The sequence below is a fragment of the Ailuropoda melanoleuca genome, chromosome 12 (assembly GCF_002007445.2).
Source record: "Ailuropoda melanoleuca isolate Jingjing chromosome 12, ASM200744v2, whole genome shotgun sequence".
In the NCBI taxonomy this organism is placed as follows: domain Eukaryota; kingdom Metazoa; phylum Chordata; class Mammalia; order Carnivora; family Ursidae; genus Ailuropoda; species Ailuropoda melanoleuca.
The window spans coordinates 4,335,067-4,354,604 of record NC_048229.1 but is presented as its reverse complement, the minus strand read 5'-3'; the positions used below and the strand labels follow the sequence as shown (position 1 = coordinate 4,354,604).

Sequence of the window (19,538 nt, the reverse complement as noted above, 5' to 3'; positions counted from 1 at the left end):
GTGAAGGTTTGTTGCATTTTCGTTTTCTACTTAATGATTTATTTGTTGCAATTTAAAATGCTTGTGGAAGTAAGACAAAGGGGAATAGGCTGTGACTAGGGGAACATCCAGTGAGTGAGCAGGCTGAATAAAATTGGACAGGTACAAAAGCGCGATAGGAGAGCAGGAGAGGGAGCAGTCCAGGCAAGGACGCTCAGGCGGGAATAACCTCGGCTTTAGGAGGAACAGAAAGGAGGTGGTTTTTCTTGGATCCAATAATATCTGGTTGTGTTTCTGGGTCTGCAAAGATAAGAACAGCTCACCAAACGATGCGGCCCGGGGAGGCTGTTCAAGCGCCACACGCCCACCAGTGTCGTGACCTGACTGACGTCACACAGGGAGCTGTTAGCCAAGTTTGAAGTCAGTCTCCAGCTCTCTAAGACCTGGGGCTTCTGTGACTTCTGTTCCTCTGGGTGTTTGGTATTTATGTGTCTCTGAGGACGGTTTCTGAAGTGATGACACACAGTTCAGGAGTCTGAGGTACGGGGGGACATTGCCTAAGAAAGACAGCTCTGAGCGTCCGTGGCTGCACCAGCTGTGGCTTCGGGTATCCCAGGCAGAAATCTGCTCTCTTTGTGCCATTTACCTTTTTTTTTTTTCCAGGTTGCATTAATGCCCCATTACGTAGGAAGTCTCTCTTTAGAAAGAAGGATTAAGGAATATTTCTGCTTCTCATTTTCCAAGTCTCTGTGTATAAGATGGGACTTATGTCACAAATACAGCTAGAACTATTGGATCCTCGAACACAGGAGCCCAAATGGGTGCTCTGGTTATTCACTCATTATGGAACAGAGGGGTCTCTGGTCTGTATGGAGGGGACAGAATTTTCCCTTGCAGGAAGGAGAAGCAGGGCGGTGTCACCTGGAGTCTGGTCTCCTTGGTCTTTTGTGTTTGTCCCTCACAGTTACCTCAGTAGGTAACAGACGCCTTACCCCTCCTTCTTTCCAATCACAGGATCTGCACTCATGAGCGAGCCTTGGTTTTTCTCACAGCGCAGATGAGTACTGGAATACTGTGTGTGTTTGTGCACGTGCATGTATGTATGTGTTTGACACGTTTACTGTGTCAAATGTAGTCTTGGGAGACTATTTTCTTGGACTGAGGAAATGGAGCAGAATTGTCAGGATGGGGAGAAAGTAGAAACTCCCCCAAGAATGCTTCCCCCTGGATACCCTTGGGATTGCAGATCTATTGCAGCTAAGTCGATCTGGCGTCACACTGCATATAGTCAGAGCTACACGGGGAGGTCTTGTCACCAGAGGGCTCCTTCTACCGGTGAAGGGCACAGGTTGCTCGTGGGGTATCCTCTGAGACTGGGGCATGTGCGTGTTAGGACCAGTTTACTGTAGTCTCTACCTGCTTAGCTGTTCACCTTTATGTTACCTGCCTCGTCCCTGCGAACACTTGGACTGGCCATTGTCAGAAAGACGGAAGTGACACATATTTGCTATACGCTAGGCATTGTGCTGCATGATGTAAATACCTTCATTCATTTAATACTGAAGGCTACCATCCAAGTGGACACTATTGTCCCCACTTTACAGGTAAGGAGGCTGAGGTCCAAAGAGGCTAAAATAATTGATGTTAGGTTGTACGGGTAGAAAATGGCAGCCCTTGGCTTTGAACCCAGGCGTTGGGGTCTGGAGATATGCTCTTCGCTTCTCTGTTACACTGCCTTTTAAGGCACTTTCCATGCTGGATGAAAGAGACACTGGAGAGGAGAGGCCTGGAGCGCTTGCCCTGACAGTCAAGATCTTCCCCAGCCAAGAGGAGGCAAAGCCTGCGTGGGCAAGGCCGGCTGTCTTCCTCCTGGGAGGAGCCGTGGGCTGGGACCCATGACCACGGGGGTCCAGCTCTGTTCTGCATCTCCCCACTTGTGCGATCGTGGGCGTGTGAATAATTCCTCTGCAGCAGTTCACAGGTTTTCACGAGGAACAAATGGGATACTATGTGTGAAAGCACTTGGCAAGTATCTAGGCGGTAACTGGATGTGAGATGCCGTCTCTGCTGCTACTACCGAGTGACGCACGAGGTTGGGCCCACCGCCGCCCTGGGGCCTCGAAACCCACGCCAGCTGCCCTGCCACTCAGCCTGCCTCTAGTGCCGAGTTTGCTACACAGGCTCTGACACAAGTTTGGGTAGGGAGCATTCGTAAGCAGCTGCTGTGTCGGTCCCTCCAAAAGCATCTCTCAGGTTGAGAAGCCACCTGAGTGGCTTCGTTTGTGACATCAGTTTGCATTGTTTCTGCCTGCGTCGGATAAAGCCTGGTCATTTCCATGGCAGAAACCTGCCGTATTTCACTGTTGGGTTGTGCAGTTAATTCGACAAGTGCGCTTTGAGCACCAACTGTGTGCAAAACATCGTTTAAGGACGGGAATGTAATAAAAACAAGCGAGATGTGCTCAAAAAGACTAACCTAGTCTCCTGCACCTGGGAAGACTTCTCTGAGGTGGTATGGATTGAGTCGAAAGTGGGTAGGAGTGATCCAGATAACCAGAGGGGGGCGGTGTGGCATGTGAGGGATAAGGCTTCAGGCGTAATGAACCGTCTGTGCAAAGGCCTGAACCCCTCAGGGTTTGGGTGGGAAAGAACTGGCACAGCCCGAAGAGAACTTAAGGAAGGGGACTTCTGACCAAGGTGGGGGCAGGGCGAAGGGAGCCAGCCAGGGGTGGCGAAGCACCTAGGACCAGTGACAGGGCGAAGCCGTTACCACCCTGGCCAGGGAGGCGGGGGCTGGGGGGATTCACAGGGACCTAGTAGAGCATTAGCTGGAGGCAACAAGCCTCGTCCACAGGAGCCGCGTTCACAGGGAAAGGAGCTCAGCCGCCCTCTCCAGCAGGGAGAAGCCAGGACTGTAAAAATCGCAGCCTCTTCTCTCACCCTCTCGTCTCCTGCTGTTGGTTGATCCCACCCAGAAGCCTTCAGGAGGCCGAGGGGGCACAATGGAGCCTCTTGGGATGCTGTTCACAGCGACAGCCTCCAGTAGGGTGGGCAAGAGGAGAAGGTAGGAAACAGATCTGCAGGAGAAACAGAACCAGTACAACCAGGTGGGAAAAAGCCCCGGGCTTCTGAGGAGTTGAGAAGGACCAGCAGGGAGGCGTGAAGCCCGAGCCAGAGAGAGAATTAAAATAGCACCTACTAAGTGTTCATAGTTCAGTCCTCATATGACATCTCTAGGGTGGCTATGGAGGGCTATGGTGAGTCCGTTTTACAGATGAGGAAACTGAGGCTCAGAGAGGTGATATAGCTCACGGAGCAGCTAAATGGTAGAGCCAGGACCAGAATCCAGGCAGCCTGGTTCCAGAGTCTGTGCTGTTAGCCACTAAGCCATTAGCTTCACCACTCCCTCCATCAGGCACTTCCATGATCTCTTAATCGTGATCCAGCCCACGCAGGGCCTTGTGGGAATTTGGATGTGTCTGAACATGGGTGTAACCAGTGAGTTTTAAGCTTGGAACTTTGATGGCTCTGGATTGGAGCAGGTCACCCTCGTGCCATGTGGCTTGTAGCAAAGGTTGTCGTTGCTTACTGCAGCAAGAATGATGCAGGGGTGTGGAGAGAGGCACGGTGAGGCAGTCACAGAAAGGAGGGTGTCAAGGCTGATCCCAGGTTTCTGGCTTGAGCACTTTGCTGGATGGTGGTTGCTATGGACTGAGCCCCCCCACCGCCCACTCATATGTGGACACCCTAATCCCCAACGTAATGGTATTTGGATATGGACCTTTGGGAGGTACACGAGTCCCATGGCTGGGGCCGTCATGATGGTGTTTGTGCCTTTATAAGGAGAGACAGGGCAGAGCTTGCTTCCTATCTCTGCTTTCCGTAACTCGAGGACACAGCAGGGAGGTGGTGGGCTGCAAACCAGGGAGGAAGCCCTCACCAGGAGCAGAATCCTCCAGCACCTGAACTGTGGACTTCCCAGGCTCCAGAACTGCGAGAACTACATTTGTGTTGTTTAAGGACCCCCCCCCCCGACACACCCCACCCTGGTTGATGATATCTTGTTACAGTATGTCCTAAACAGACAAAGACAGTGGTCCTTTCCCGGAGATGACAAGAGAAGCAAGATGGTTTTATTTTTTATTTTTGGGTGGGCTGATCTTGTGTTCAGTTCTGAGTATGTTGAGTTTGATTTTCCTTTGAGACTTCTAAGAGGTGATTTCAAAGTATTCACTCGGCGACGTAACTGAGACTCAGAAGAAAGTTCTGTGTTGTTAAAATAACTCTCTGGGTCATCACACTGTAGATGGTAGATGAAGTCGTGAATATGGGGGTGTGTGTGTGTGTGTGTGTGTGTGTTTCATGATGGCTGTGAGTACCCAGGTTACTGGCAAGTGTTCACAGACAGAGAATATCCAGGGTGTCAGGGTGAGCCCTCGATCATGTTTGGACAGAGAGGAAGAGATGAAAAAATTCACTGTGGCTCACAAAATGCTTTAAATTACTAGACAAAATGATTTTTTACCAGGCATTTGATAATTTATTTCACCGAACATTGTACAAATAGCAGATTTGACAGAAAACGAGTTTAATTCCAGAAAAGATCAGGTTATTTTCAAGTTATGAATTGCGTTTTTTTATACCTTAGCTTTGTTTATTAACATTTATTGCTAAAGTGATGGGTGTGACAAAGAGAGAGGATCTTGGGTTGTTTCCATAGATACCTTTTGTTTAATATTTGTTCTCGGTACTCACAAGGATGGTTGAAATACTGAACATCCTAGCACCATCTGTTCTCTTGTCCTTGGATTATAGGCTAACTTTATACACGTACCTTCTGTGAACTCTGGGATTTTATTTGGTTCTCTGAGCGGCAGAAACGTCAGAGCCTGACTGTTTTGTTGGTGTACTTTCAACTGCAAACAGAAGAAGCCCAACTCAAAGAAGCTTATAGGGGATGTCCGGGCTCTTGTAACCGAAAAGTGTCATGAGAGCCTCAGGTCTGGCTGGATCCAGATGCTCAGACAATGTGGCTGGGAAGCCATCTCTTTCCCACCTGTTGTTTTCATTCTCAGGCAGGTGGTGGAGTCTTGCAACACTTGCTGCTTAGTGAGCAGAGAGCTAGGCTCCACTCTCCCCAACAAATCCCAGGTCCTACTCTATTTGTGAGCCCGTCCACTGTGGCCAGGGATCGGGATACTTCTGATTGGTGTGGTTGGGTCATGTGGTTTCTCCTCGGACCAGTCATTCTCTCCAGGAGGACATAGCACATTGATTGGCCACCCACACACGGATTCCTGAAGCTGAGCGTGGAGTCAGCTCACATGGACCGCCCTGGTCTGAGCACGCGCTGCTCCCAGTGGGAAGTCCAAATGCTTTCTTGAGCGAGGGGGCTGGATGCCGGGCTGACCCCACTAGTCTGCCTGGTCTTCTGTGGGCGAGGTGACCAGGGCCAGGGGCTTGTTGGATGGCTCTCCCAGCAGCTCAGTCTGTTCCTGAAGCGCTTGAGCAACAAGGGTTGATTCTTTGGAATGTCAGCATTTGGGGGGCAGGCTGCCTGGGCACTCCTGTCACCACCATCTGCATAACGAATGCTGTATGCTCCTTATTATATGCCAAGCTCTGCTCTAGGTGTTTCATACATACTGTCTCCATTCAACCCTTGCTGTGAGGTGGGTACTATTATTAATAGTCCCCTTTTACAGGTGAGGAGACTGAGGAACTCCGTGACTTCCTCAAGGTCACACAGCTGGAGTCTGGGTTTTCAGCCAGAAATGTAGCTTCCAAGTCTGTGGTAACTTCACTATTCTGTCTGTCTGTCTCCTAGGACTGTCCATTTGTCCTGCACAGAGCAGCTGGTTAACACCTGATGTACATGTACTAGGTACTCAGTGAATAGACCTTAAATTAAACACAATACCTCACAGTAGCGTTTTGAACTCGCTCCCCGAGACTGTACCTACTTTCCAAATCCCTTTCATTGCAGAAGCATTTCTGGTTCTTAATTACTCTGCATTTACTCATCCTAGCTTCCCATTAAACAGCACCGCCTCGCTCGTTGAACCACGAGAAGCCATTTATAGGGCCTGAGAAAATCTCCATGTGCCCGCCCCTGCCAAGCGTGCTCACGGTGTGTGCGCGGCATTTCATCGCTTTCCCGTCGTCTGTCGGTTAGAAGCAAGTCACAGGTCCTACCTGCACTCACAGGGAAGGGGTTAGACAAAGCTGCGACCACCAGAAGTCGGGGATCAGAGCGGCTGCCCTGGAGTTTACCCGCCTCTCCCAGTACGTACGGGCCCGCACTGAGTAAGCGGCCAAGTCAGACACGCCTGGGCTCTTTCCTCAGGTACCTCGTGCTTCCAGAGAAGTGAAACCTTTGCTGTCCCCTTACCTTACCTTCTTTTTTTTTTTTTTTTTTTTTTTAAAGATTTTATTTATTTATTCGACAGAGATAGAGACAGCCAGCGAGAGAGGGAACACAAGCAGGGGGAGTGGGAGAGGAAGAAGCAGGCTCATAGCGGAAGAGCCTGATGGGGCTCGATCCCAGAATGCCGGGATCACGCCCTGGGCCAAAGGCAGACGCTTAACCGCTGTGCCACCCAGGCGCCCCTACCTTACCTTCTTTATCTTGGCCTTGTGCCTGTAGAGAATGTGTCGGGTCCCCCAAACTCCTGCCCACCTGAAACTTTAGAATGGAACCTTATTTAGAAATGGGATCATCGCCGATGCAATTAGTTGGGGTGAGTGTGGGCCCTCAGTCCAGTGACCGGTGTCCTTGTAAGGAGAGGAGAGACACAGCTACATGAGGTCGTGTGAAGACAGACGCCGAGAGTGGAGAGAGGTGTCTAGGAGCCGAGGATTCCCAGGAACCACCTGGGGAAGAGGCATGGACTGGACTCCCTGAGAAGGAGCCCACCCTGCCAGCACCCTGACTGTAGACTAACGGCCTCCAGGGCCGAGAGAGAGCACATTTCTGTTGTTTTAACCCTCCCCCCCGGTTCGTGGTCATTTGGTAGAGAAGCCCCAGGAGACTCATACAGCCAGCACAGAGCGGGGGAGACCAGCAGGAATTTTGGGGGCAGTCTTGTTCTGTTAGATTACCTGTGGAAGGCACTGTGATTTGAGATTGGCCAAGTGTCTATAAAGCTGGAGTCAGGGAAGAAATGATTGTACTGTAGAAGCCATCATTTGGTTGGGGAAACGGCATAGTTACAGCCTCAACGAGGCACAGGAGACCCGGCCTCCCAGGCTGAGTGGAGCTTCCTGCAGGGGTGAGCCCACTGGCATCTCCACACTCAGAGCTGCCTTGGCCAGAGTGGAGAATAAATTTCTACAATTGTGGTAGAAATAGCCACAAGCTCATTCTTATTTATCATTCTTTCTTGCTGCGAGGGAACCCACTGCTTTGCAAATTGACTTTGCTGATATCTAGCTATCTCCCAGGGGTGGACAAACCGACAAACAAAACAACAAGACCAAGGCACCTCTTGTGATAGGAACATTGTGCTAATTAAGACCATTCTTTTGCTTGTAAAAACGTTCAATTTCTGATTTGTCAAAAGCTATACATAGAGTTTTGCTTAGAATCTGACTTTCCTAGATAAAAGCTAGAATTGAACAGGGGGACAAGAGAGGGGAGAACGCCCCAAGGAGTCAGCAGGCATTGCTTGGGAAAAGTTCTCACGAGCATCAAGATCCCTCTTAGCGTGTTCCTATGCTCAGAACTGAAATTCCTGCCCTCCAGCACTCTGCTCGGAAGGACTATGGGTTGTCTGTTTGTCCTTCAGGATGATTCCTTTTCTCTTTCGGACTCAGAGACTAAAAATATCTATTCTCAGTATCCTGGTTTTCAGCCACTTGGGTAGGAGGAGGGACCCCCCCCCCAACGTGTCCTGCGGTCATCTTGGCCAGTCCAGTGTGGTGGGCTCACTCCCAGACTCTTCCCTATCCTGCAATCTTTCCGAGTTTAAATCATGGTCTGAAACGAGCTCTCAGCAGAGCCTGACTTTGCCAGCCTCTAGGTGCCTAGTGGGAGACGCATACATCTGTCTCTCTGGTTGATTGATCACACAGAAAGTGGTTTGCTGGGAGGATCCAAATTAAAAGTATCTTTACAGTTTTCCTGAATCACACCCTGAAAGTGCTCCAGTGCCCAGGGCTGGGCTTATCTCAGAGAGTGTGTCGAACACCAGATGTTCCCTGGCATTCCTCTCCTTGACAGAATGTGATCGTCTGGAACGTGTCCCAAACGCTGTTACCCAAGCATGTTCTGAAGACCACACATGTCCTCACGGCAGCTTGTTTAAAAACACAGCACTGTTGGGTCCTGCCCCAGACCTAGTGAATGACAGTCTCTGGAGGTTGGGTCTAGATATTTGTAACTAGCAGCAGGCAATTCTGCTGTGCTTGAAAGTTCAGAAACCTCTGGTCCAGTGGGTTCTAACGCCTGTACCTCCTCCCCTGCCCTTGGCGGCTTTTTTCTCTTAATGGGCATCTTCAGTCTTCAAAGTCTGATATTTGTGGGACATCCAGAGACAGATGACACCTTAGATAGAGACCCTCCATTCTACCAGTATTATTTAAGTGCCTCCCATCTGCCAGGCCTGGTTCTCAGAACCATGGATAAAGCAGGGAGTAAAACTCATAGAAATGCCTGCTCTCCAGTGCTTTCCTCCAGTGGGGGAGAGAGCTAATAAGCTCAGAAGCGAAGTGTTTGGGTGTTAGTGTTCCGTTTCGGATAACTACGAAAGGCTCACTGAGGTGACATTTGCCCAAACCTGAAGGAGATTAAGGAGAAGTTCCTGCAGAGGTTCGAAGGCACTCACTGTTCTAGGAACCAGAAGGAAGCAGGTTCCCCACCAATACAGAATGTTCGCATATTTTTACACACATAAACATGCCTTTTTAAAGAGCATTGCCATTCCAAGCTGCAAGAGCGTTAGGAGTTTTTCTTTAATTTGAGAATATTTAGCCAATTGAAATGAATCTACTGAAACGGGAGCATAAAGTCTCATAGACAATAGCGAGAAAGGAACCTTGATTGGGATTTTTTTCCTTCCTTGAGAAATGAAATAAAAATTATGACAGGTTTATTTTATCTTACGTTAAATAAAATTTAGGTTCAGCAATTCCCACTCTGTGCCGCTCTGAACAAAGCACGCATCGCCTGTGACGATTTGTTATTTTCCTCCAATTTTCTACAACTGTGCAGTACTGTGTTTTTCATTTCACACCTGACATTGTCAGTAGGATCACAAAAAGGATCAATTTAGCAGAGATATTCGAGGGCTTCCCCAATTTCCTCAAGAGCTTCACAATGCTATGCTATTTGAACTGCTCTCTTTTGAAGAAACTGATCCTGTGCGCCTGTTAACTGTCAATACAGATCTGTTGATGGCAGACCCCCTCCTGGGTTCTTTTTCTCCGTAGCTTTGCTGGCAGTCGTCAGTCCTCCAGGACCACAAGATCTGCAATTTCACTTTGCGGTAGATTTGCATTGCATTTGCCATGTGTTTATAGCTGACAGTCAGCAGCACCCGACCAACCCCAATGGCAGGGATGATGGAGTGGTGTGTGGGCACAGGTGCGCTGTCACCCAGCGGCCACATGTGAGTGGGAACAGATTATCTGACAAGTCAGTTCATCAACAGTTTCTCATTCTGCCAGTGTGTTCTTCTCAATGGAATGCCATAACTACAAGAATTCAGATAAATATTTGCATAATGAAGACCCTATGGAAATATAAATGTAAGTTTTTTGTGACTATCAGAAAGTTGTTATATAAATGAGCCAAAGATGGTCCCTGTATATTGGCCCTTATATTGTTTATTTCTTCACAGCAGACTGGGACTTGTTAGCTCAAAACCCTGCCAGCGCCAAACTCAAATCTTTACACATCTGATTGTTATAAATATATCCCAAATAAGCATATTTTTAGCCATTTGGAGCCTGCCTGCTTTGCATACCCTGCAAAAACCCTGCATACCCAATGTCTGTTAGCCATAAATTCTGATTATAAGACCCCAAGTCTGCACTGATCTGCAGACTTGCCCATGTGTTGCTCAGTGGCATCAGGTAACACACAACCCCCCTCTCTGATCCTCCTGTTTCCCGAGGCTCCCTTGCCCTCCTCCCCTTCAGGGTGGTCTTGGTTTCATATCCTTTGGAAGATCTTATGCTGTGAGGGACTGCGTAGCATGCAAACCTGTCCTAGTGTTGCCCCATAAGGCTTGCTGTGTGCTCCTGCCACCTTGTGGTCATACCTTTTACTTGCTCGGCCCCAGATCCCCGAAGCTCATTACAGCACTGAGACCATTAATAGTTTTCATATAGTTTTAGATATTGTTGTTTTTATACATAACAAGTGTTAAGAATATCACCAAGCCTAAAAATATTTCTCTAAAACACACTTAATGAATATTCAAGACATGGATTTTTCTGGGCTTAAGTTATTCTAACGAATATAATCTAAAATCGGGAAGGATTTGGGCTAAGAACTGGAATTCAGGAACAGTTTTATAACTTGTATTTAGGAGAGGGCTAGAACCTCGGTAATTTGCCTTTAGGCTTGTGTTTTTGATACCCAACATTCATTTCTTCTCTTGAGACTTGAATTTCTTTTTAGGAGCCACTTTTTGTGATTACTGCCATGTGATTCAGATGGCTTAACTTTACTCTTAGTGCAGGGATGGTAGTTGACTGGCTAAACTGGTGAGCACTGTTCTTCCCCTAGTTCTTGGTCCAAGGTGGAATGAATCCTCAGTCTAATTCAGCCAATGAAAACCTGGCTTCAGGATTTTGTTCTGAGGGAGAGAATCTTGCTTTTCCTTTGTGGATGAGGATGTGAGATCTGGAGCTGCTGCAGCCACACTGACCACAAGAGGAGAGTCTGTGAGTGCAAAGGATGCATCCTTTACTGCATATCTACTGTGTAAGGAACCAAATGGCCAAAAATCCAGCCTAGAGTTGAGTATTTAGTTCTAAAGTGGATGGCCTAAGTATAAAACGGAAGGATTTGGATGCACTCATCAAGCAAGTTTTCTTGTGCCTTGCTAGATGGTAGATATAGTGGACTGGAGAGATGTTGGGGGAATGAGATGGAGAAGCTGTGGGTCTCTGCCCTGTCTCTAGTCCCTGCTGGGTGGAAACTGGCCTGGAGTCTAGATGTTTTTCTTATTGCTTCCCCACAGCAGCTGGAATGTCATCAGTCCCTTCCAACCAGCAAGGTGCTCATCTGGAGTCTACGACCCTTCCCCATCACAGGCAAGGTCAAAGTTTCAGATTACTCTGCTCCTCAGAACAAGGACAGGGCCCCGGGCACTTGGAAGGGTGGTGGAAGTTGAGGGGAGAAACCCCTCTGTGTGTGCAGGATGGTAGCGGTCTGACTCATCTTGAGGCCCCCCGCTGAGCTTAAGCAGCAGGGGATCACATTCAGTGGTAGCTGCTCCCCTGGCTGCAACTGGGCGTCCCTGTTACGAGCACCAGGTCTGCTTGCTTTTTTGGGAACGTTATACAGAACTAGAACATATGTTCAGAAAAGTACACGTGAGTGAACACAGCCTGATGAATTCTCGAGACCCACCATGCAGTCACGTGCAGAAGGAGAAACAGAACATTGCTGGGGCCCCAGAAGCCCCCTGGGGACCCCGTCCAGTTGCTTCCCCAAAATGTGACCACGATGCTGACTTCAGCCTCAGAGGTCTGTTGGCCTGTTTCGGACTTCCTGTAAATGGGATTTTGCAGTGTGCCCTTTCTCGCCCAGCAGCATATCTGGAGGTTCGTTGTGCTGTTTGGGTGGTGGCAGACTGCTCATTCTCGTTTCTGCTGCACTGTATTCGCGGCTATCTGTTCTCTTCTCACTGAGCAGTTTCGGCTGTTTCCATTCGGGCTCCATAGGATGGTGCTGCCACGGACTCCCTTGTGCTCTTCTGGGGAACACGTGCATGCATTTCTCTTGGGCATCTGCCTCGTAGTGGAAATGCCGGGCTGTAGATCTGCGGAAATTCAGCTTGGGAGACATTGCCAGATGGTATTCCAAAGAAATGGAACCACGATCATGCATTCCAGCAATGCACACCGGTTCCAGGTTGACACTTGCTAAGTTCTCTCTTCGTTTCAGCCCTTCTGATGGGCAAGTGTCTGTTTTCTGTGCTGTACAAGGAGGCTTACAAGAGTGCAGTGCTACCGACGGTAATGATAGGGATAATTAATAATAATAATAGAGAATAAAAGTTAAGACAAACCCTGCAATGCCGTGCATCTCTCTGCATCTGTCCTGTGTGGCTCCATGCTGTAACGGAGACAGTTCATGTGTGACTGTTGAGCCTACGGGTACAGAAGCTGGCCTGTCTTTATGGCAGTTTTGGGAGGTATTTAGCAGCTTGAAAGTCCCCTTTCTGGGGGATGGATGGGCCCTAGGAAGCCTGGAAGGGGGCGAGGTAGGTATCTGTTTTCTTGGGACTTCCTCTTTGCCTCGAAATCAACCATGCCGAAGTTTCTGGCTTCCCTTGTGCTCCAGATCCCCGATGCAGCAGGGTGAGCCTCTCAGGTCTGACGTTGCTATAGCTCGGGGGAGCAGCCAGAACCAAAGGAGACCAGCAGCGCAGGAAGGCGTTAGGGAAGAAACGTTCCTGGTGTGTTCTGGGTCGGCAGGAGGTTGCAGTCCTCCTAGGTAGCTTGGGAGGAGGATGGGGATAGAGGGAAAAAGTAATTGTGTCTGGAGCCCTAATGCTGAGCGCCGTGCTCGGGTGTGGATGGTGGAGTAGAGATTGAGAGCCGGTGACCCTGCAGGCGAGAACAGAGATGTCTCCGCTGATGGCCAAACTTGGAGGGCTACTGGTGGCAGGCTGCCCCTGGGGAGGGAAGCAAACGGCAGCTATTGTGACGGGCTCTCATCTGGGCTCCAGGTAAGCAGGAAAAGGTGAAGGAGTCAGACACCTTCTCGAGAGCATCGCGGCATGTAGAAAAGCATCTGTGGTGTCCCGGGGTCAATAATCCCATTTGAGGGAAACCTTGGGAGGCCACCTTGGTCTACTCTCTGCCTCTGTCCTCATGCACAGCCCTAGGCACTGGTGTGACCCTGCTGGGTGACCTCTGTTGGGTACGGGTCACCATCCCAAGTCTGCATCCTGGCCTCCCCTGGGATCGCCTGGATCTCTTTAGGACCATCAAGGGCAGTGACAATGGTGAGCACAGTGGCTGGCCTCCAGACCTGCTCGCGTTGTTCGTACTTGTGGTTGCCCCTGGTTGGAGGCCTGCTTCTCAACACTCCCAGGGAGAGTTCACCCATTGCAATGGCCTCTATCTCAAAAAATAAAAAAGACTGCAAAGGCGGGTAGTGGGGAGGCCCTAGCATCCAGTTGCATGAATCCGTTCAGAGATGCTGAGTCCCAGAAGACAAGGTGAACATCAAGTCCCTGAGGACAAGGGGACCTGTGCCTTGTTTTTGGATGAGAAGGAGAGGAAATAAACAAAAAATCCCAAGGAGAATCCTCAGTGGACATGTGCTGGAACCTCCAGGACTGAAGGGGGAGAGGGGCCATTAGGGCTCAGTTAGGAGCTGGAGTGCAGGTCATGGGTCACTGGACTCAGCTGCTGTGGCATTGGCCAGCAGCTCGTGGTGTGCATGTGGCTCACGGGGGATACCACGTGGATGGGAGCAGGTTTCTAATCCTGGCTCTGCCATTGCCCGGCTCCATGACCTCCAGCTGGCCACTCAGCCTGGGGGCAGGAGGGTCGAAATGTGTTCATCTGGACTTTGAGGACAATAGTAATAATATAGCCCACGGGGCTGTCTGACAAAAGAGCTCCATGAGCCGTCGTGCTCGTGTAGGAGAACGTGATAACTGTTACAACAGCAAGTGCTGCCAGAGAGGAGACGCGACTCCTGGAACATTCTCTCCAATTGCCACTTTGGCAGCAAGATGGAATGGCTGAAAGTGGGGACAGAACAGAACGCCTCTTTACGGTTCGCATAAATTAATCCCGGGAACATCATGGTGGTGAGAAAGACCGCCTGCAGGTGGCAGCGCCCTTAGTCAGTGCTGTGGGGAAGGAGGAGATCCGTCAGAGCAGGGAGTGGTGTCTGCGTCTCCTGGGGGCGCTGCAGGGTCAGCGGGGATTTCTCAGGGCACGAGGGCTGGCCACTGAGCATCCTGGCGTCTGTGCGAGGATCTGCACGAGGAGAATAAAGGACACAGAAGCATTTCTTTGCCGTTTAACCCGGTCTGCAGGAATCGGAAGCCCCGATTCCGCCCCCACGCTCCTCATGGGAGGCAGCAAAGCCAGGGGCGCTAGGACAGCCCTTGGGTCCAGAGCGCTCCCTCCTGCTCCTCGAGATTCTGGCTTTATAAGTTCCCCGCTTCGGTCTTGGGGATTTTGTTTTATATTGATAAATGCTTTTTTATTTTTATTTTTTTAATTTTCAACCTCTCCTGGGACGGGCTATTTGTCTGTTTCTACCCCCTTTTCTTTCTTTTTTGTTTTTTTATTGAGGCAAAATTCAGGTAACATACGATTGGCCGTTTCCAAGGGACCAGTTCAGTGGCATTTAGCACATTTGCGGTGCGGTCCTGTCCCCAGCAAGCCTGTGCCGTTAGTCTAGCAGTTATTGCCCCTTCTACCCCAGTGCCCCCCAGCCCCTGGCAGCTGCCAGTCTGCTCTCTGTACGGATTCGCCTCTTCTGGACATTTTACATAAATGGAATCGCACAATACATGGCCTTTCATGTCTGGCTTCTTCCACGGCAACTGATGTCGAGGTCCATCCCCATTGTAGTGGGTGTCAAAGCTTCATTCCTTTTTATGGCCATATTGTGTTCCTTTTTTTTTTTTTTTTAAAGATTTTATTTATTCATTTGACAGAGAGACAGCCAGCGAGAGAGGGAAACACAAGCAGGGGGAGAGGGAGAGGAAGAAGCAGGCTCATAGCGGAGGAGCCTGATGTGGGGCTCGATCCCATAACGCCGGGATCACGCCCTGAGCCGAAGGCAGATGCTTAACCGCTGTGCCACCCAGGCGCCCCAACCCTTTTTTTTTTTTTTAAGATTTTATTTATTTATTTCAGAGAGAGTGAGCAAGCAAGAGAAAAATCGAGAGAGAGAGAGCATACGTGGGTTGGGGGGCAGAGCGAGAAAGAGAAGCAGGCTCCCTAGCAGGGAGCCTGACATGGGGCTCGGGGCTCGATCTCAGGACCCCAAGATCATGACCTGAGCTGAAGGCAGATGCTTCACTGACTGAACCACCCAATCATGTTCCTTTTGATGTATCTGTGGAAAAGGGTGCCCAGGGCCTCACCGGGCCTTGGTTGTAGGTTCACAGGCCTCTGGGAAGCAGAGGGACATGATGTTCCCTTGCATCCAAGCACCTGCTGACCCTGTGCAGTGTTTGTTCCTGGACTCGGAGGTGCAAGCACGTCCTTTTGCGCCTACTCCTACCTAGTCAAGGCACGGGGAGCAGAGGGCACTGCATGGCTCCGCCTTCCTCCTAATTATTCCCCGCACATGTCCCCAGCTCGTCCATGGGCAAGTCCCAAGGTTGCTGTCCAAGAACTTGGATGATGCCCTGTACTCCTGCTGCTACAGAGGACACGCTCTCTGGTTAGTTGCAACAGAGGGCCATTCGAGGAGCAGGGAACACATGGGAAAAACCAGGCTGTGAGCTGGCCTTTTCTCAGTGCCGGAGCGCCTGGGTCCTTGGGTTCTTCCTTGGGAAGCGTGCTGCCAACACCATACCAGGCATTCCCTGGCTATGCTATCCTGCCTGGATGTTGTGTGTATTTTTCTCCTGACGACGGCATGCTCCATCATTCCCTTCTCCCCATGTGGTCAGGGCCACCCTTTCCTCCTCAGTCCCCTGGGCTTCCCCAGCCCCCCAGCCGTGTGTGCTCCCTCCACCTTGTGGGGACCCCTCCCCATCTCCAGGTGAAGAGCAGGCCCAGCAGATTCCATCCATGTCCACCCTGACATACCCGCCTCATTCCCATCACTCGCAGCCCCTGCAGCAGACAGCGCTCTGGTTCCCGGCGCGTTGACAAAATGGAAAACTAACTCACTTGGCAAAAGGCTGGGGCTCCGTCTTCGGGGCATTTGGAAAAATAACAGGATACTTAGTTTTCAAAGGAAAGCCATTTACCACCTCTCTTCCCTACGGTCTCCCAGAGGAAAGGAAAGATCTGCTCTGGCTCCATATTTTTTACCAGCTGTCTTGAACTAACGTGGTTTCATACATTTATACATCTTTTTCCTACCCCACAGAATTAAGGCCGCAGCCGGTGTGAAAATATCGGCCGTGCGAGTCAGCAGCGAGCAGCAGTGGGCAGTCCAGGAGGACATAGACAGCAGCAGTGAGCAGACAACGGCCACACTCACCTGCGTGGGCCACCACCCGGACATGCAGAGCAGGTGAGCGCTGACGTCCCCGTGCACGCCTCGGCCGTGGTGGGGCTGGGGTGGCTGCAAGAGCTGATAGCAAAATAACGTGCACGTAATGAGGTGAGGCCTCTGCCTTTAATGGGCGATGTGTTCCTTTCGCCCATCAGCACTGCTCAGCCGTTGGGCTTCTGAATGGCTCCATTACGGGGCTGTGCTGCTGTAGGAAGCTTTTATCCTTTACGCTCTTTATACACCAGTGGCCCAATTACAGGAGCAGTCTCAAAAATTACCTGAACTCACATATGTGCAGGGTTTGAGAACCGTATTTTAGGAATTTATTATTATTACTGTTATTGTTTGCACTGAAGACTGAAGAATGAAATGAGGACCATAGAAATGATCTAAGAGGCGAGGGGGAAATGTACCTTTTTACGAGCAAACGGAGGGTGGCTAGAGCAATTGAGTAATTGTATCTCAGTGCTTAAATGCAGTCATTTTGCAGATATCACACCTGGGTATTGGCGTGTGGAGTCAGAATGGGAAATCAGGTGAACTTGGTATTGCTGGCACATACTTGTCCTCTCTGGCTCAGATGCCGGCCTTGGGTTTCATAGGGCTGCACTCACCTGGGAGATGGAGGGAGGTCATCGCTAGTCATCGTGCATCAGGACCCCAAAAAGGCAGAGGGAGCTGTTCCCACTGTGATAACAGCCTTTTGTCTCAAGGAGTCTGGCCAAAATGAGCCACTAGACATGTCACCCCGGCCCCTGCCTTAAAACCACAATGGCTCCGGCCTCAGCTTGGCAGGCGGGCCCCTTGCAGATCTCTGCCATTGTCATACCCTGTTCTCTTTTCTTTCCCCTCTAGTATTCAAACTCCACGGTCTTTGGTCCCGAGGGGTTACTCTGTGGACGCTCTGGGGTGTGGCTGGGCTCCTGAGGCTCAGGGAGGTTGGGTGGAGCTTGCCTCCTCCAGGGGAGTCCCACACCAAGTGCTCCCTGCCTGGGTGACCCTGGCCAACCTCAGCTAGGACCCTGTCCTGCCTGCTTCCAAGAGCTCTTCCAAAGGGAAGGGAGTAAGTGGTCACGAGCTTTCTGTTAGTAATATTGACCAGTCCAAATTCAACATTCTGATTATCCTGCTCTCCATCCCTTGACCGGGCTTTTCGTCTGCAACCTTGTGTGGCCCATGGTTTCCCTGGAAATCTGTCTGCCCGCTGAGCGTTCCCGCACCCTGAATTGTCAGTGTATGGGGAGAGCCTAGGATTTTTATATTGGCTCAGGTGCTTTCATTTGCGAGTACTAGAATACCCACCAAACGCGGCCGCTACAACACAGTTTTATCATCTCACCTGGCAAGAAACTTGGGGCCGGGTTGTTGGTGGCTGGTTAACGCAGCAGCACAGACGGTGTCACCCAGGTGTGTCCTGTCTTCCACTCTGTTGTGCCCAGCTCACTGACTGTCATCCTCCCTCTCGTTTGCTCATAGTCGCAAGATGACTATAGCAGTCCCAGGCATCACTAGCCTACCCAGTTGTTCACTAACACGGGCAGGGAGGCGCTTCTGTGTCTCTTTTTTATTGGGGAAGAAGACCTGGAAGTCATCTTTTCAGATCTCAGGGGGAAGCGGTGGGCCTTTGCCCAAGAAGCAGTCTGGGAAAGCAAACACCCAGCACTGTTTTGGGAAGTTGTTGTGGGGGGAGGTCTTTGTTATAAAGGAAGAAGGGCGGAAGAATGGAGGTCAGCTAGCACCGTTGGCCACACGCTTCAGATGTGGTGCCTGTCAAGGGTTGTAGCTTCCTCTCTGTTTTGTGCTGGGGCCCAGACTCTCTCTGTGTTGCTGCGGGGGTTGGTCGGGTGGGCTTTGTCCAGTGGCTGCCGTTGAGCGCCACACTGAAGAAGCCCAAGCAAAAAAGGGGTCTTGGGTTTTTCATGCTGGTGGAGACGTGCAGGGGGGCTCCTACCAGGGACATCTGGATCCAGCTGCACAAGCGGCATCCTTAGCGACCTGTCCCCTGTCTTTCCTCTGGGTTGGCAGCATCTCCGGCAGGATTTTTCCTCCTGGTGGCAGGTCGGCCACCAGTGGCTCCCAGTGTCCATCCTGCTGTCATGGTCACTTCAGGGAGGACGTCGCTCTTCCCCGTCAGGTCCCCTGGCTCTGTTTGGTCCAGCTTGGATCATGGACCCCCCAGAACCAGTCCGTCACTGTGGCCAGCCCACGTGAATGATGTGGGCTTAGGGGATGAGAGATGTTCTGGGGGATGGATGCTGGGGGTACAGATACAAGAGGGGACCTTGTGGTTATCACAGTCCTGCTGTGCTGAGGGGTCCGAATGGGATGCCTGGACATAACAGCCTCCGAAATCACCATTTGGGTATACGTCTTGGGTATAGATCTTCCTTGACTCATAACGGGGTTACTTCCTGATACACCACACCCATCATAAGTTGAAAACATCATGAGTCAAAAATGCATACGATACACCTAACTGGACACCACGGCTTAGCCCGGCCCACGGTCAGCGTGCTCAGAGCACGGACGCGAGCCTCCCGTTGCACAAAACCATCTACCACGGAGCCTGTTCTATACGGGAGTGTCGACTGTCTCATGTAATTCACTGACGACGGTGCTGGCAGTGACAGGCGGCTGGGCCGTGAGGGTGCAGGTGGCGTCTGTGACCCTTGTGATCGCGTGGCTGACGTGGAGCAGCGGCCGCTGCCCAGCATCATGGGAGAGGATGTGACCGCGGATCGTGAGGCTGGGACAAGATCTAGATTCAAAATCCCAAGTACGGCTTCTACTGAATGCATTAATTGCTTTCACGCCATCATCCAGTTGACCAGTTGCACGCATGTCAGACCGTCCTGAGTCAGAAGCGTCTGTGTGAGGGCAGAATCCGGGGTCTCTGCGTAGGAAGTCGACTCCTCGAAATACTGGACTGAGCAAGTGGTGATGTTTTACACTGAAGAGAAAGCAGAGGCTGTGATGATCCCTTTTGGCTCTGTGAGAATCAGTTTTGCCTTCTCTTTAGGAGAAAGAAACCAGTTACAGGAGAAGACAAGTCGTTACCTAAGCAGAGTTACATAATTATTACATAATTATGAGATGCTGTCCCATCTAGCGTCCTCCTGGAGGTCAAACACCTCCCCGGGGCTGGATGAAGGACAGGGATTGATGATTTGGCACGACA

At 50.6% G+C, this 19,538-nt stretch overlaps 1 protein-coding gene across 1 annotated transcript in view; it reads left to right on the top strand.

Annotated features, from left to right (window-relative positions):
• LOC105234635 (transmembrane protein 132B) overlaps positions 1 to 19,538 on the top strand; it is a 316,926-nt gene that overhangs the window by 135,089 nt on the left and 162,299 nt on the right. The window contains 1 exon segment of the mRNA XM_034637932.1: positions 16,232 to 16,378. Within this exon segment, the coding sequence (XP_034493823.1) occupies positions 16,232 to 16,378 (147 nt within the window).